General features: G+C 41.7%; 1 protein-coding gene across 2 annotated transcripts in view; it reads right to left on the minus strand.

Moving 5' to 3' along the window:
* The window catches only part of cyfip2 (cytoplasmic FMR1 interacting protein 2), a 36,780-nt gene extending 17,476 nt beyond the window's left edge, over positions 1-19,304 (minus strand). For both annotated transcript variants that reach the window (XM_080415788.1, XM_080415789.1), the window contains exons 1-8: positions 19,138-19,304; positions 8,947-9,095; positions 7,595-7,684; positions 4,097-4,174; positions 2,857-2,958; positions 1,256-1,437; positions 917-1,013; positions 373-501 (exon numbers count right to left, since the gene is read on the minus strand). In XM_080415788.1, the coding sequence (XP_080271914.1) occupies positions 373-501; positions 917-1,013; positions 1,256-1,437; positions 2,857-2,958; positions 4,097-4,174; positions 7,595-7,684; positions 8,947-9,063 (795 nt within the window). In that variant the 5' untranslated portion in view covers positions 9,064-9,095; positions 19,138-19,304. The remainder of the gene's footprint in view (positions 1-372; positions 502-916; positions 1,014-1,255; positions 1,438-2,856; positions 2,959-4,096; positions 4,175-7,594; positions 7,685-8,946; positions 9,096-19,137) is intronic.

Here is a 19,304-nt window from a genome sequence, read left to right on the forward strand (position 1 = left end):
TCCTTCTTATGACAAATGGCAAAAATTGCCGATCTACAAGCAAACGTGTTGCATAGTCATACGTTGTGAGCTTGTAGATCGGCTTTAATGTGTTTAACTTTGTTATTATTATTATTAAACTGTGATATTATCAAGCATAAATATCAAATATATCAGACAGTCTACATTTGCCAAAAGGAAATGCATGTATTTAATTCAGTCTAACCAGAAGCAGGGATAAAACATATACCCACCGGCAATAAAAATGAAAGACCAGGAGTGGGGACATCAAAAGCAGAGGCATGGACTTTGCCCCCTCATCCACCCCGGTAAATCTAACCCTGACCTTCAATAATGACCTCATAAGACACAGAGGTGTTATGATGTGTGTACCTTGAGCAGCATGTGTTTCTCACTGGGTGTGAGGTACATCTTGTTCTCGTAATAATCAACGCTGATGTTGACTATGTCCGCCAGCAGCTCCTCATAGCCAGGAATCACCTCCAGCTGTTGGTGCAGGCACTGTTACAGAAACACACGACAGAGCATCGATTATAGCTTTTAAACTGACAGCAGTTTTGTCAATGAAAAGTTTACACCTTTCATTTAAAATTGAGGGGGAAAAAAGAAAGAAGAAATTAATCTCTTTAAAAAATAACTTTAAATCATTTTCTAAAACAAATTCCTGTATGAGTTGCATAAGCCCTTGGGTCACTGAACTTCCACTTTGTGACCAAAGTGTTAGTTAGATTATTCGATTTTAAATGTATTACATTATCAGATTATAACTATATACCATGATACATCTTTCACTCTTTGTGAGTTTCACGTTCACTTCCAGGCATTTCCTGGTTGTGCAAACTGTTAATGCCGCGTTCGTTTATGGCTGGAGGTGCTTGTGTTTCATGATGACAAAAAGCTACAACAGCATGCTGACCTGAGTGATCCTGTTGTGGTTGGCTAAAAACATGGACAAGTTCTGAGATTCTTGAATGGACTGTGGATCCGCCATCTTCCTCAGGAACTGGGCTGCCCTGGAGACACAGGAAAAGAAGGAGAATAGATTTCAGACTATTAAATTCATTTTAGATAGGTCAGTGTGGGGGGGGGGGGGCAGTTCTGTGCTGGATTCAAATGCTGGACATTGCAATAGTGTAGTCAGCGCACTACCAGGTTGAACCACCAGGAGGCCTTCAAGTCTTACTCAAATCTCTTACAACAGACATACCACTGCAAAGCATATCGACGCTAAAGCTCTCTTATACTGTCACACTACCTCTTGTAGGCGGAGTGGTCGTTCTTGACGCTGCACTTCATGTTCTTGAGTTCATCCAGCACTGCGAACATGTTGATGAACTTGCCCAACGTGAGCAGGTAGGCCTCCGACACGAAGTCCTTCCTCCTCTCAGCGTGGCACAGACGCTTCACCTCGCCACAGAACCGCTCAATGGCCTTCCGCTGGACACAAAGAGAGCAATGAGAATATATCACACAATGTACAATTAGTTTCTTATCTTACCTTTTATGTTGTAGCATTTTGTTTAGATTTGTTTCTTTTAGGAAACTGGTTAATGATTTCCTTTAGTTGTGTGAAGTAAAAAGAAAAATACTATACAAATATCAATTGCAGGAAACTCTAAGGAACATGTCTGTCATTATAGCTGCATGTGGGCGAAGTTCAGGAGTGAGTGACTGGTTCGGTGACCTTATTCACTCTTCCACAGCGATGAACACCTGCTATCACAGACTGAGACTGAGCCAACACTGTTCCTGGTGACACTCAAGGCTATGATAGAAGGAGGTACAGTCAGTCCATGGGCCAGGCAGGCGCTATCCGACACGCATGGGAGGCAAAACTGGAACCGGAGGTTCGGTGAAATACATTGAAGTCAATGAGAGCCGGCTGGACCAGCTAGTGAACAAACACTATTTCTGACCGATTGGGACCTTTGTCAGTTAATCGGTTCAGGAATATAAAAGAAGTCATATCACAGGTTGTTTTCTAATCATTTGTTTTTCAATGTGCACACTGTATAATTTTATTGAGGCATCTAAACAGCACCATGTATAGTTTCTGGCAGTATTTGGTTGTCAGGCTGTCAATGACCGTCTCGCGATACTTTGGCACATTCAGAAAAGTACATTTAGTTACCTCAATAAATGTTTACGGTGTACACATCGAAAAGCAACACAGCAGAAAACAATGTGTGATATGTCTTCTTTTATTTTCCTGAGCAGAGTATTTTACAGAGGTTGCAGTCGTTCAGAAATAGTGTTTGTTCATAAGCTGGTTCACCTGGCTCTCATTGACTCCAATAAATGCACCAAACTTCTTGGCTACAGTTTGCCTCCCAGTGTCCCAATGCGACAAATCTACCGGCTGGAATTGCTGGATAGCAAAAATGTACCTGCTCTTTATTTACCTTGGTGACACCAAAGATGGTTAATTTATGAAGATAGACCATCCTAATTGGAGCCACTAGAGGCGAAATGGTACACAAATCCTACAAATGGTCTCCTATGTTTACCAAAAGCACCTGCTTTTGCCTGTCACACGAGAGTGTGTTGCTGGGACAGAGAAATGTCGATAATAATCCTGATTTGTCTCTCTGAAAAAAACATTTTAGTATGAAAATCTTGGGAACATTTTGTGGCTTGTGACGATCGGGTCCAATATTTAGTTCAGTGACCATGGAGCTAAAGAATGGTTCAGAAGCTGGGTTCACGTTTCACTCTTCCATTGGAAATAATAGACTCCAACCTGCTTCCGGTCTCCTAAAAAGGCGTCCGCCTAGTTCACACAGATACGGGAAGTAAACCGGAGATGGAGAGTCTTGTATTTTCGTCTTTGGTGACACTCATTACTGAATCTCTAACCTGGAAGTACATGAACTTCATCAGCTTGGTGACCTCTGGCTCCAGCACCTCTACGGTCTTCTCGTAGATCTCCACCCTGTTGGGCTGCTCATTGCATTTCACCTGAAGAACAGAAGAGGGTGCTGTTACACAACCTGGTATGGATGAAGGCAGGTGATGAGGTAATCCTGCTCTCCTGCAATATAAAGCTTCAATTGAATTGAAATATTGTTATCAGCAGCAGCTGCTGAAATATCAGTTTTTTAAGTGTTGTGTTGTGTTGTGTTGTGTTGTGTTGTGTTGGCCAAACAGAATTTGGGCATTCATTTCACCAGTAGGGGAAAAAGCAACGTTTCTAATTTATTTTATTTATTAGCCGATGTCACTAATGTGTTATTACCTCTAGTTCGTGGAGTGTGCACATAGCTTAGTTTCAACCGCTTTTCTACTTCTGTCTGTGGTTTTGTCTAAAATGCATGTCCTATCTCTGTAACACTGAAAAGACGAACTGAATGCAAATGAAGAGGAACTTTTGGGAGATAACAACATTAACCAATAAAGCTGTTTTGGTGCTTTAATTGTCATTTATCATCACTGGGTCTACTCTACTGTATGTTATGTTGAGTCTGATGGATTGTGTAAGTGAAACGGACAAATATGGGGTACAGACCAGAAATCAGTAATCACAAATTCAAAGAGGAAACTACATTGGGGATTTATAGAGAGACATAACAGTGAGAGAGAGCAAGAGTATAGTTGGGAGAAAAACAGGCAGAGAGACAGAGAGAGAGAGAGAGATAGAGAGAGAGAGAGAGAGAGAGAGAGAGAGAGAGAGAGAGAGAGAGAGAGAGAGAACTATGTTCATTAGACTTACCTTCTCCAATACATTTAATAACATTGCAGGAGTATTATATTCTGATCAAATTGCTGCTTTGTTTAGGAACATGACATGAACAGTCTTCATCATGTGGAGGAAACAGGAGGACATCTATCCGATCATTTCATTTAGCGCTCCTCTAAATTAATCAGTAAGATTAACTGACTTGGAATGGAAGAAATTGTCTCATGTAACTGCAGCTGACAAGGCATACTGTACTGCCGTCTGCCGTCGATAATGTAAATATCCTAATTTAAAATGTTTTATTTCATGGCCAGCAGTTCTCGATGGCCCACTCAAATGTGTATTTATTTATTTTCACAACTGTTCACACAGGCTTAAATTAAGCTTATGAACAAGTAATGGAAAAGGATGGAGTATTACCTGTGGGATGGCTCTGGAACAACTCCTCCAGGTGTAGAGCATCACAGCGTACTCGTGCCCCTCCTCCAGCATCTCGTTCTACCACACAGACAACAACAACACTGAGCATTAATCACTTCATGGGCCGTCGAAATCAAGCGCTATTAACTATAACTATTGTTTTAAAAATTGTGCAACTCAAGTGGATGGCAGAATCCACACTACAACTCTAACAACGCTGGTGAACGATATCATACTGTGTGTGTGTGATATGAAATGTAAGCTAATCACATTACCACAATCATTGTTTAGTTAACACTGACGGTCTTCCTTTCTGTGGTCAATGGCTTCTGGAGAAACCTTTTTTTTTCCAGTTTAGCTACCAATACGGCTGCAACAGTTACTCAGACTAATTTAGTTTATGTTTTAGCGTTGATTCATTGATATACGACAAATAGATACGTTTACTGGTATACTGGTAGCCAGGCAATAAGAGCAACATGGTCTGTGGGGCCACTGTTTGTTCACATTACAACATTTTGGCCCACCACGGACCCTGTGTGCAGTCTGTGCACAGTTGCACAGTGAGTTGCACAATATTGCTGTTGTTGGTGTTGTGTAGACTGGATAGACTGCACGGTGAATCAGCATTTAGACTGTAAAGCGACATACAGTATAGGCATGCACATCTGCCAGTTCTGCTTTTCCAGACCTCATGTCATGTGACAAGAAAGCTATACTGTACTGTACACGTCTCTTTACCCTATTCAGGTCGCTTCATTTTGTGTTGAATGAACTACTGAGTAACGATATGTAAAATGTGCTTTCAACAGCATTAAAATGCATCAAAAGTGCAACTTTTAACAAAAGATTTGGTTAAAAGTAGATTTTCATACCGTACTGAAATGAACAGAGCATTGCCATCCAGAAGGTAAAAGCCTAAAAAGCCTATTTTTACCTATTTCCAAACGTGAAGCAAAGTTCCTACTGATGTCTCTAGTAAAGATGGGGTGGTAAAAAGAACAGTAAAGTGGGGCTTTTGCGAAAGGCAAATTTTGGATGGCAATACCACGTGACAGAATCCTAGTGCTACTTTGAAGGGGTAGGTTACAGACGTGGCTAAGGCTTAAGGGAGTAGTTCATCCAAAACAATGACTTATTTTCAATCAACAATTACACACCCCATGAAGCCTTGAATTCATGGAGATTTTTTAGTTTTTGTCGCATTCCTAAGCCAATAATTTGATGAACAGGTCATCGGTCTGTAGGAGACTCTTTGAGTTGGAGACGCCGGTCATCAAATTATAAATCCTGCAAGCTGCAGACCTGGAATTTCAGCATTTTAGGGACAAGACCACTTAGCCTTTGGTGTTTTTTGAGGGCACAAAGGCCAAATGGCAGGGCAGCAAGGCCAAATGAAACAATGATTTAAATACTCCTGAGTCAAAAGCTCATACAGGCTCAGTCCAGGAATAATCATCAGTCCCTGGACGTCTTTGAAGATGGGGATGTGGAGTCAGAGGGAGCTAAGAATTCAGAATCTCAACAAAAGACATCAGTGTCTGAAAGCCATACTGACAGGAAAGAAGCAGAGGAGAAATCAGCTGGGGTACTGGGGCAGTGCGGGCAGGGAATCAAGGCCACTGTTGCCTCAGAGCAATTCTTTTTTTTTAAGGGCATACGGCCAAACTGAGGGGTCACGGAGGTCATCCTCCATTAAATACCTCCCCTGGTGAGTGGAGAATATTTTGGAAAGCAAAAACAACAAAGCAAACAGTAACTTATAGAATAAATGAATACATTTCCGCTTCCAAAGCACTTCCTCTGAGCGCCTGCATCATTCTGGCACAAGTGTCGGGGTAGACACACGCAAGCTGCTACTAAAATAGTTTACAGAAGTGGTCAAACAACACATTTGTAATGAATGGTTACTGTGGGGCACCCGCTGGCCTAGCGGTCCAGGCGCAAACCCGCGACACGCTGTAAGACTGGTTTACCAATCTATGTAGATTGGTAAACCAGTCTTACAGCGTGTCGCAGGTTCGACTCCCGATCCCGGCGGCCTTTGCTGTGTGTCAACCCCCCCATCTCTCTCCCCATTTCCTGTCAGCCTACTTTCCTCTCAAATAAAGAAAGAAAAGCTCCAAAAATAGCTTTTCAAAAAAGGAATGGTTATTGTGAAAATAATGCCAGTGCTAAATTATATGAAAAACAACCTTTGTTTAACACATTGAATGCCAGTCGCGTAGATCTACGCGAACCTATTTAAAGCCGCAGCGTGCCAGTCGCGTAGATCTACGCGAACCGCCGATTCCCATTGTAATGGCCCCAGGTGCACTTTCCGAATTTTTTTGATCCATTTCCGTTTCCGGTTTCCGGTCGGAAACAGAATTATTCGGGTTCCGGTTTTTTCGATCGTATCCGCTTCCTGTCTGGGATCCTGTTTAAAACTCGATTTTCTCGGTTGTTGTTTTTCTCCTCGCTGATCACTGTTTACCGTTGATCGGCTGTATCTTCAAGATGGCGGCACGGATTTGGAAACTATTTTCGCTGGCCGTTTCTCACGGATCCGCCGTGTGTTTAGAACCAAATGAACGCGCACTTTTAACTTATTTAGCGAGGTCTGTGGCGACATGAAAAAAACAAAAAAACAACAATAAAACGCTGGCACTGGTGAGTACATTATGAGATTAAACTCTGGCATGGAATGTGTTAATTGAAAAATGTAAACAGTATGACTTTAAACACTGGGCTAAATGAAAGACTAAAATATGTTTGTGTACCCCCCCCCCCCCTATTTTGATAGTTCAACAATGATCAAACTATTAAAGAATTCAAGGATAATGGGGTCCTATAAACATTTAAGCAGTGTTCCATTTTCCATTTGGAGAATTGTTCCAGCCAGCAGTAGGCGAGACAGAATTCTCAATCACTCTGGCTAAAAGAGGAAAGGCCTCAAATAGAGTGCCTGCTTCACCTCCATGGGACTTCCTCATTTAAATAGGAGGATAACTTGAAGCAGTGCTTCCCCTCTTTGCCAGTCAAATCACATTCTCCATTCATCTCCCACTAGGAGGAAGATGTCCACCGCTTGTTTCACCAGCGCAGGCCTGAGTGTGTGTGTGTGTGTGTGTGTGTGTGTGTGTGTGTGTGTGTGTGTGTGTGTGTGTGTGTGTGTGTGTGTGCGTGTGCGTGCGTGCATGCGTGCGTGTTTTTGTGAAAGAGCCTCAGCTGAAGCCAAAAACTCAGAAAGGAACCAAAAAAAAAGTAATCCACTACAACACAAAGCTCTCTTTGAGTATGCAAGGACGTGTCTCTCAAATGAGTTTGTGTTGGCAGACACAGAACTGCCAGTAAGGATAATGCAAAGACAAGACATGAGACTCTGTGCCACATTCTGGTGATCACTGACTAATTTAACCACATTTGGATCAAAATGCATCAAGCAATACAATAAACAACAGGAAAGAAAAATCTTAACAGTCAGTAGTGGAAATCAATCACTGTCCTTTGTCTTACCATGCTGGAGTGGACTGTAGCTTGCTCTATGTAACGAGCAATGCCAGTCACAAATGCATTTCTGTCTTCAAAGTTTGTGTCAAAGTTTGCCTGGAAGAAGAACAGGGGCGGGGTTAAACAATATTTAAAATTAGTGGTTGGGAAAATGTGCAATTTACATTTTACAATTTCACAATTTAGGAATAGTCCAGAGCGACTTACAAGTGTGATGGGATGAACCACCAGTAAATAGTTACTTAAGTACAGTGCAAATTAAGGGGTTACATCCAACCTAACATTTGTCTAAACAACATGCTCTGCAAAGTCATTCATAATGTGCCCTATGTCCAACTTCTTCACCCATTGTGCTCCTCACATAGATTTTAATGTAATGAGCGATTGGGATTGTGCCAGAGACTGAATGAAAGTTAGAAATATCAGAAATGCCGTGCAAACTTTACTAAAGTAAAATACGTGTCCAATTTTGACAGTTGAAGTTATTCCATTAATGTTCGCTGAACTTCGCTCATTAAAGTTAACAGCATTGTTGACAAGTGATTCATGATGACATAGCCGGATTCTTTTTGCAGTTGCTAATAACACAGAGGGCCGAGGAACAGACAATATGAAATGTATCTGATTTGCAGTGATAATAATGATACATTTTTGTTTCGTTTTTTTACCGGACAGGATGTCCGGAAGCCGGAAGGAATTATATTTTCCGGATTTTGTCATAAAACACGGCCAAAACCGGCTATTACGACCTCTGATGTGAACAAGTAACCAACAAATATCTGCATAGATAGTATAACGAGCACATGCATAAGAGTGCTGAGCTGCCAGCCATGTAGTGCCTCTACACCCAGACGAGTTGGGTTATCATCAAAGACCCTAGTCACCCCAGCAATGGACTTTTCACTCTGCCAAAGACTGGCACAGGGCCTCGGTCCAGCAGGCTAAGGGACGGTTTCTATCCTCAGGCCATAAGACTTTTGAACTCAAAAAGTGATATCAACTGTAACAGGATTACAGTTGAGTATACAGACATGGACAGCAGATTTTTGTATTGCCATTTCTGATTATTACTGCTACTTTTCACTCTCTCTAACTTATCTCCCGAACTACAGTATAGTCAAATTCTGCACTAAATCTAATCTAACAACAAAACTTTTCTCTTTATGGGGGTCGCTAGCACAAAAACTTTTGAAACGAGGGTACACACCCTGAAACATATCAATTTGTAGGGTCTCGATGTGAAAATGTTTTAGAGCCACTGCTGTACAGGATTGTTGAATATTTGCATGGCTATTTGTATCTATTTTTGCGTGCATGCTTTTGCGCGCACGCGCAAGCGTGTGTGTGCTTGTGTGTACCTGGTACATGATGGAGGAAGGGGGAGGCTCGATACATGGCTGCTGGTCCGGGAGAGGCAACTCCTCCAGCAGGTCCACGTTGGACAGAGCATCCTCCAGGGTAACGTGGGTTGTCATGGTAACTAAGGGTCACTCACACAACACCCAGCCTGTCACAGACAGAAGGAAAGAGAGAGAGGGAAGGGGGGTGGGGGGGGGGGAGAAAACCTAAGATGAGACTCGTGCTTGTCAATATCCATTATTTATCAATATGCTATTTTTGCAGTATTAGAAATGAACAGTTCAACACAAGGTGAAATGCATAGAAAGGCTAGAGACTGCGACTGGATTGAAATAGACACAATACTCACATATATAAAAATAATGTTAATTTTGTGTGTTTTTTTTTATCTATCAAAAGTGTATTGTTTATTTTTATTTATTCATTTTAGCTATAAGTATATATTTACCCAGGGGAGGTTCTCTGAGAACAAATTATCTTTTTCACGAACGCCTTGCTTCACACTCACACACAAAAGTTGATTTCAAGATTTTAGAATAAAAGCAAAATATCAGGCAAAACATCAGTAATTGGTGGTCTAGGGCTCTCCAAAATCGGGAAGGCATCGGACCAAAACATTTGGTATCAGTCGCTCTCTTTATTGTACTTCAAATCACAACAAGCCTTTTAGGGAAGTGTGAAGTATTGTATCAATGGAGTACACATCTCTCAAACAACAGGCAGTTTTAATGGACAAACATATCCATTGTAGAGTGACTAGCAAACTAAGGCATGGCCTTGTGTGACGACGGTGCGAGACAAGCTGAGAAAGAGGAAGGCAAAAAATAACATTTGAGGGACAACAATAGACATTCTATAAGCAGAAAATGTTTGCAAATGCAGAAGAGACACAGCACACAAGTATATATCACCATAAAAAAAGTAGGCAAGCTGAATAATTCATAATGGCTGTAGGTTACAATATGTCAAGCTATAATTGCTTACCTTTCTACTGAACAAAAACCCTTTGGAATCTGTTCCAACACACCGAACGTAGTAAATTATATTCTGCTGGTGTACAAGCCTTGATAATTCCTTGGCAGCAAAAACTGTTAGTCTGCCCCTTTCCATTCATCCTTGGACCTCAAGCCCTCCTTAAAATGGCTCAGTCTGTGCAGCAGAAAGCCTATAGTCAACACTACTGTCTCCCCAAATCACCAGCAGTAGCTATAAGTTATTTTCCTTTACATAGTTGAATGATGAAATGACAATTTGAATATTTTCGATATCTTGATCTTTTTAGAGCATTAATTTGAATTTATATTTACTCGATTGAGGACTCACTACAATAAATGTGTGTGTGCGTGTGTGTGTGTGTGTGTGTGTGTGTGTGTGTGTGTGTGTGCAATCGTGCATGCCTGAGCCCATGTGAGTGTAGCTGGTCCACCCCTATATCACATGCCTCTCAGTAGATCAGAGTAATTCACCTTCTGATCTACGGCTGACATGGCTGATAATAAGCTTAATATTCCCAGCCTACATGAACCCTGAGAACAGAGACCAGAGGCGGGGACAGGGACGGTGGTGGACAAATGGACATCGAGAAAGGACAGAGAGAGCTGAACTCTCCCACCCCCCAAATGTGGAACGTAGAGAGCTCACTGTGATGACATGAATATGCAAAACAATGCTGTTCTTCCGTGTCAAACAAGGAAGAGGAATGAATCATTGGTAAATAAAAATGGGATTGATATATTAAGATAGTCAAAGGGGCAGTGCCCTCAATACCCTCCCCACAACCACAGCCACAATACTAGAGGGAGCGACAACGATCTGGCACTACACAAATATAGAACAAACATTGGAAAATTCGTACTCTGCCGCCAAAATGTGGAATGCTCTGACACCATCCATTAAAAGATGTAAATCACTGGTTTCTTTCAAAACTGGCCTGAAATTGAATCATCATTATCGTATCAGGAGACCACAAGGGGAGATAAATGGCCAAACTGAGCAACTGGGGGAGATGGGTCTTTAGTCAGGGAGGTGACCCAAGAACCCAATGGTCACTCTGACAGAGCTCCAATGTTCCTCTGTGGAGATGGGAGAACCTTCCAGAAGGACAACCATCTCTGCAGCACTGCAGCCATTCAAGCCCATTGGGAGTTTGCCAAAAGGCACCTAAAAATCATCTGGTCTGTTGAAACAAAGACTGAACTCTTTGGCCTGAAAAGCCAAGTGTAATGTCTGGACAAAACCAGGCACCGCCCATCACCTGGCCAACACCATCCCTACAGGGAAGCATGGTGGTACTGTAGCAGCATCATGCTGTGGGAATATCTTTCAGCAGCAGGAACTGGGAGACAAGTCAGGATCAAGGGAACATTTTATGCAGCAAAGTACAGAGAGATCCATGATGAAAACCTGCTCCAGAGCACTCTGGACCTCAGACTGAGGCAGAGGTTCACCTCCCAACAGGACAAGGAACCTAAGCACACAGCCAAGATAACAAAGGAGTGGCTTCAGGACTTGGACCCCGTTGAGCATCTCAGGAGAAATCTGAAAATGGCTGTGCACCGAAGCAACCTGATGCAGCTTGAGAATATATCTGAAAAGAAGAATGGGAGAAACTGCCCCAAAATAGGTGTGCCAAGTTGTAGCATCATACTCAAGAAGAATTGAGGCTCTATTTGCTGCCAGAGGTGCTTCAACCAAGTATTGAGTAAAGGGTGTGAATACTTCTACACATGTGATTTTATAATTTTGTATTTTCAATCAATCAATCAATCAATCAATCAATCAATCCATGGGGGCTTTCATGATGTGTTTCATATTAAAGGAGAGATCCGGACATTTCTCTCCCTGGCAACACCGAGTTGCCAGGTTCTGGGAGAGAAACAAGCAACCAGCGTTAGCTCGTTCGGCATTAGCGTTAGCTTCTCAGGGACTTTCAGTGCATGTTTGAGTATCATGAGACTCTACAATGAGCAGTAGTAGAGAAAAAAATAACTTTGCATCGGTTATAATAGACGAATTTCACTCATACACGCGCTCCCATTATGCCAACGGAGGGGGTCGAAAAAATGGGGAATCGCTGGAAAAACTCAACGCCACTTTCTACGTCGGTGAGTGACTAACGACACATCAAAGATAACACTTAAAATGTCCGGATCTCTCCTTTAAGGTGTATTTGTTGTTATAGTATCCCATAGCAACCCAAGCGTCATTGAGTGCCCCAGCAAAGTACTATAGGTGGTTGTAAACACAGAAGTAAGGCACTTGTGACCTATATGGATCGCCAGTGACATCTTGGTTACCTTACCCATAGTCTAGTGTGGGCTTCACTGAAACACAGCACTATTTTGTCATTTATAATATGTGTATTGTTTGTCTTGAAAATGTGTTTATTCAATATACATGACTGTCTGATATGTATTGTTGTGTGTGTAAGAGGACCACAATGGAAATAAGTCCTGGACTTTATTGTTTGTGTTATCCTCATGAAGTTTTAACTGTATGTTGATTATTTTCGAATAAACTAAACTAAACTAAACACTAGGACTGCAAATAACAATTATTTTCTTAGCGATTACTCTATTGATTAAAGGTAGGGTAAATGATATTTTATGGTTAAAAAGTTTATTTTTCATGAAAAAGTCAAACTCTATATTGTCAGTAATCATTGCTACAGAGTGTAGTAAGAGGGGGTCTCCCCATCTCTCCAGCTCTTTAACCCATTTAGACCTGAGGCCCATTCTAAAAACCCCTGAAGAATTTCCCATTTGTATTAAACAATTAAATAAATAATGTTGCTATGTATATATAGCAACATCTAGAATGACACAGATGCTGTCCCGCGATTGAAAGGTATAAAGACGCATGGGTTTCAGGTGGGTTTTCTTTTTTGTAATAATCGATTAAATCAATTAGTTTAATTATCTGTTGCACCCCATACACAGCTCACTCATTTCGTAGAATCCAACTACATATGAGATCTATTCTCAATTCAATAGAGATCTTTGTCAACACATCGACCTGTTGCAAGAAGCCACCTAATGCCTATTGGTTAAACACACTAACAATATCTGACCAGATTTGACCTGGGCATGAAGGTGTTAACTCGGATTCTTACAAACAAAAATTGTGCTGAAGTTAATTGACGTACTGTAAGAACTGTGTGTGTGAGTGTGTGTGTGCCAGTCTCTTGCCCTATTGTTGCCTCTGACATCTAGTCCAGGATCTCTAGACCCTAAGCCCCATTGGTTTTCAAAGTGGGGTTCGGGGACCCCTAGGCGTCCTTTAGGTGTTTCCTGCGGGTCCCCAGCCAGCTGAGGTTATGACTATTTTAACAATGTTTCAATATCATCACCAATATAAATATATTGCATGTACAATTATGACATTTAGGACAGGGGTCCGTGGTGTAACAAAAATCTATTTGGGGGCCTGTGACCTGAAAACAATTAAAACATGTGCCTGTCCTAGACTAAGGCAAGGTTAGGGAACTGTTTTATCTTTCTGAAGCTGTATTGCACAACTGTAACCTCAACAGTGACATCAAACCAACTGTAAAACTTTCAGCTTGCTTCCCATCAAAGTAGAACTAACGCTAGAATACTTCATAGGAGACACACTGTCTACTAATGTAGGCAAATGTCATGTGACCACACAGAGGTAGGTGGAGCTTCCTGTTAAATTAAACTTAACATTTGGTGTTAGCTGACTCTTGTTTTGTCACCAGAAACTGTGCTGTTTCATTACATTTAACAGTCTTCTTCAGGGTGGGTCAACATATCCTACATATGAGAAAAATATCATCACTGTTGGGCAGCATCTCCATTTTTCATAAATGAATGCTATTGGTCGCATGGTGACGCATTGTGTGCTTGTAGATCTGATATTTCTGGTATTTTTGAATAATTTTGTAAATTTTAGCCTGCAACATGCCCAAAATAAAGACGCCAGGTTGAAAGTGGCTAAATTTGTCAGTTCGTTTACTACACTGGATCCATTGGAACATAGGTTCTTTTTTCCATTTTTAGTATGTTTTGGACATACAGTACAAGGTTTCGGCCTGAGAGTGTCGATATGAGACGCATGTTATTAAGCTTGCAAGTTTATACATCTAATTCCTAACCAGTTATTCTGCTGCTGTGAAGAATCTCAGGCCTAAAAATCAAGCAACTCAGCTCATGCTAACCTCTCTGTCCCTCTCTCAAAGATTTTGAGCATTTTTAGAGCAGAGAGGGGAACAATTATATAGAAAAGGCTGTGTTGGCATTTGTCACAGTAAATATCGCAATAATCATATTTAGCAGAAGTACCACAATATAGGCTTTTTATTTATTTTTCTCAATATCATGTAGGATGAGGATCACACCTTAGTCTGCCTAACTCAGAGGACTTGGGTCTGATTTATCAGTGTCTATACAGGGTCCCCACACATTTTTAGCAATGAATTTCCAAAACTTTTCCAAAACTTTTCCAGAATATTTAGCCCAATTTCCAGGCCTATATAACAATCATTCAGCGCAATAATGTGTCTCTTACTCCTATGTAGAATGCCCAAAGATAGGCAGTGTAGCAAAAATAAAGCATCGAATATAGAATAGTACAATTTCATTCAAAATTTCGTGCAAAATTAGGGCATAGCTCACTGGAAGACTCATTATGGCATCCGTATGACTTATTTTATTTAAATAATATATGCCATCACACAGCCCGTTCGGCGAAAAACTACTTATGTTACATATTTCGTGTAATGTTATACATGTTTATGAAAATGTTTTGTATTAACAAAATCAATAGCCAAAAACAATGCATAGCCAAATATTTTTCCAGGACCCTTGATCAATTCCAGGACCTTTGATCAATTCCCAAACTTTTCCAGTACTGGATTTTTTTTTTTTCAATTTCAAAATATTTCCAGGAATTTCATGACCGTGGGGACCCTGTCTATAAGAGCCTTGGTCAATACAAATGCTCTAATTGAGCGCTGAAAAGACATGTTGTGCTTGATGTGTAATCATCATAATGTACTAATAGAGCCATCTGCACGTTAACAGAAGGGAAGGCTTGTTTAGCTGTTAGAGACATTATCAGAAGAGTCTTTGTCAAATGGATAACCGTGCTCACGGCTATTGAACCCCCATCCATGCTTGGGAATACAGACACGACTCAAGTCTGGATTGACTGAATAAACTTTCCCACACTGCGCTACACACTGTTCAACAGTAAGAAAGAGAGTGTGTGTGTGTGTGTGTGTGTGTGTGTGTGTGTGTGTGTGTGTGTGTGTGTGTGTGTGTGTGTGTGTGTGTGTGTGTGTATACACAGCAACTGACCCATTCATTCCTCTCTGAATTCCTAGCTGTAGCTCTGGCTATCAGCTCTGCTAGATCAACTACAACTCTTTCAGAACCTCCAGTTGTGCTGTGGGGGAAATCAAAAGGCAGTGAAATCCATGTCTGCCTACTGAAGCGCCTGCTCATCAAAAGATATATAATTCACAACCGAAACCCTGTGGCATATCTTGTCTGGGATTTCGGATATTGTGATATGGCATTAGTGTTGTCTTTTCCTGGTTTTAATCACGTAAGCCCTATTCAATACTCAAAATATATTTAAAAAATAATTAGTGAAAATAGTTTATCTACAAGCTCACATCGGTGAAAAAAATAGATCATTTCATCACAACATAATTATGTTATTAATGTCACAAGATCAATGTCGAGGTGTTTAGTCAATAATATTGTGATATTTGATGTTGTGCATATCACCCAGCCCTAACCTAAAGGCCACAGGATTGTAGGGATGTTATGCTGGGTCCATGAATTGGCCAACACCAAAATGTGGTCCTAGAGCAAAGCTGGTTGAGAAACATTCCTCTAGTCTAGGAGCCGGCCATGCTTTCTGCAACCAGAGTCTAGCTTGATTGCATAGCTTCAAGTACCCTCTAGCCTAGAGAACATTAAAACACAGCATGCATGCAATGGAGAGAAAAATTACAAGATCTCTATATTGTGCAAGAGGCAAATTTTGAGAAATAAAGACTGCAAAGAAAAACATGCCAAAGTGTAGAAAAATGTGCATGGGAGGATGTTATTAGACAGAGAGGGAAGGGATGCCCTCCAATTCTCTCAAGAAAAATGGAACAGAGAAAACAGAAGACTCCTGGAAGACATGCAAGACTAATACACACTACGGGACATAGGAAAATAAAGAGTTTGATGAAGAACTGCGTTAATGTTGTTGTGCACTGCTCCGAGAAGAACCACATTCATACTAACCAAATAAAACACATTTATTATGTTGGCATATCTGAGCAGGACAGTTAAAAGTTCTGGCACACTACTTTTGTGGAATGTTCATGTGAGAGAGAGAGAGAGAGAGAGAGAGAGAGAGAGAGAGAGAGAGAGAGAGAGAGAGAGAGAGAGAGAGAGAGAGAGAGAGAGAGAGAGAGAGAGAGAGAGAGAGAAAGAGAAGAGAAGAGAAGAGAAGAGAAGAGAAGAGAAGAGAAGAGAAGAGAAGAGAAGAGAAGAGAAGAAGGAAGGGGGTAAGAGAAAGTGAGAGACAGAACTAAAGAGAGAGACAGACAGAGAAAAGTGTGTCAAGTCAGGGTCACTCAATGGGATGTCCCCCCAGGCATAATGTGTGTCATCATCCTCACACTGAGCTGAGCTCTGATTGGTGGGGAGAGAAAGACATCCCTGAGCATAACAACACACCCACACACATGACCATATACACAATACACATTTTTTTATTACTTGCAATCACACACGTTACACAAACACGATCATCAAATATGGCCCACAAACGGATCAAATGTCTTATCCAACAGTACGCCACATTGTGTCATGGAGCAACACTAGCTGAGGAATTTGTGCCGGGAGGGATGGATGGTTGTCATTTAGTCCATGGGTGACATGAGGGCCTCACAAAAACTACTGTTGTCCCATGATCCCCATGATGTCATAGCCCGCTTTCTACGCCAGCAACAATGAATGGCAGATGAATATTCATGAGGGAGGAAAGAAGGGCATAAAACTGAGCTTGGATCACATGACCCAACTGTGAGGTCAAAATGACTACTAAATTGAGGTGCGAGCTCCCCTGTCACTGTAGCGGACGTAGTAAAAATCCTCAGTGTTAATTTCTGTTAATGTATACATTTTCAGCTATGAGAGTGTACAAATACCAATAGACCCTTTTATGGTTCCATGTGGTTAGACTCTTAGATTGACAAGTGGGGTGCTATTTGTAAACGTGAGAAACAGGCCAACTATAAAAGGCAATGTCCTCTCATAGCAGCCTCAGAGAGGTGCTGATCTATCACCATTACATCACCCCCACAATTAGGGCTAATACTGTAGTCTCTCACCGTTCATTCTGTGACTGACTGACTACATGGCGACAAAACGACTGACGTTAATGTGGTCACATTAAATGAATCGAAGGGAATCCGATTTCAGAGATGGGGTACTATAACTGAAACGGAAGTAGGTGAACCTGCTGCTGCCGTTTGTGGCCACCTCAGAAACGGGCCTGTGGGCTAACATGTGTGCAATGGTCATTTATTCTGCAATAGACGTTAGTACGGCCTCTCGATACAGCTACTACAGTATTTTATGGTGCCCAGGGTTTTCACGAGCTCTCGTCCATAGCGTTAGAGGGAGTTAACGCTATGTTACTTTCGAGCCGTTGCCCGCACACCCGCGGTAGCGCAGGCTGCGCAGCCGCTCGTCTGTAGTAAAAAATACAAAATACGCTTTCGCTACTCACCAAAACAAAGACGGTTTTAAGATGTTGAAAGCCTATTGTCCTTGGTGGAAACACTCGGAGCCCCCCACCTCACGCCTAAAATACACCTTTTGGCCAGAAAAAGAAAATATTCCACCGGATGGAAAAATGTTGTAGTTACTCCACTGCGCCCCCTACAGATCTGGTCAATGGATTATTTTCTATTGACAAGATCTGTAGAGGGCGCAGTAGAATAACTAGAACATTTTCCTTCCGGTGAAATATTTTCTTTTCTGGCCAAAAAGTGTATTTTAGACGTGAGGTGGGGGGCTCCGAGTGTTCCCACTAAGGAAAGCAGGTTTTCAACATCTTAAAACTGTGTTTGTTTTGGTGAGTAGCGAAAGTGTATTTTTTACTAGAGACGAGAGGCTGCACTAGTGACTACCCGGGCATGGCGGGCAACGGCTGAAAAGTAACATAGCGTTAAGGAGAACTCCTTCTAACGCTATGGGCCAGAGAGCTAGGTTTTCACTATGGCCAATGGGGTTAAAACACATTTTGAGCCAGATAAAACTGCACATTGTGCTTTGTGTGGCCACTGATGGCCAGCATCCCCTCACTTGTAGTTTGGATAATAAAAAAAAAGAAGGATATTATGGACAATATCAATGTCCAGTCATTTGCTTTATGCAGCGAATCATCCTCCAAACGTGTCTTCTCACATTAAAGCAGCCACTTGCTCCTCTCCTCTCCTCACCCCACCCATCATCTCCCCTTCCTTCCCAGTACAGCTACAAACGATGGCCAAATTATGTGGGCTAAACTAACGGTCCTTCCATTCATACGTTAGAAACGAGAATAGACGCGATCAAATGCCAATCGGATTGATATAGAAGTCTACTTAACAAAAAAGGCCACACGTTCGAATGTTTCAATTTAACATCTAAGAATGGGCGCTTATATCCATCCATGTGATGCGAGGCTGAATCTTAATACATATATACCGCTATTTATAAGGGCCTTAGAATAAACGCTCCACGAGATGATGCGTGAGTGATTCATACAGCGAAAGGAGGCACAGTCTCTCGTTTAACAAAACTGTAAAAAGGTGCAGAAAACGCCAGAATTCACCGACACAGGGTCTCCAAACACCGTCAACCATCATCATCACCATCATCATCATCACCCCCACTGGATGGTGATGATGATGATGGTGGTGGTGGTGGTGGTTGACGGTGTTTGGGAGACACTGTGTCGGTGAATTCAGGCGTTATTTTTCCTATTACGGCGAGACATCTCGCTCGCAATACTCCAATAACCGGGGTTACGTTCGTAACATGTAGTTTTCTCTGTTGAAAACCATCACCATCGTCGCTACACAGACGCACATCTCCGCTATCATCATCTCCGCTACCATCTAGTACATCTTCAACATGCAACTCATCCATTCGGCTGCTGTTTTTTCCACCTACCTGTAAATTGCATGTCCGTCCGGGCAAAATACGGGCGGACAACGTTGCTCTATGTCGACGACGATCCGATGTTTATTCCTGGGGTTTTTCTCGCCTTTTTCCCCAACCCCAGCTACTAGATAGATGCTCTCGTTTCGTTTCGACCAGCAGTGCCTAGTATCCGCTAA

This window comes from Gymnoscopelus braueri (genome assembly GCF_963280865.1).
Source record: "Gymnoscopelus braueri genome assembly, chromosome: 20".
Taxonomy (NCBI): Eukaryota; Metazoa; Chordata; class Actinopteri; order Myctophiformes; family Myctophidae; genus Gymnoscopelus; species Gymnoscopelus braueri.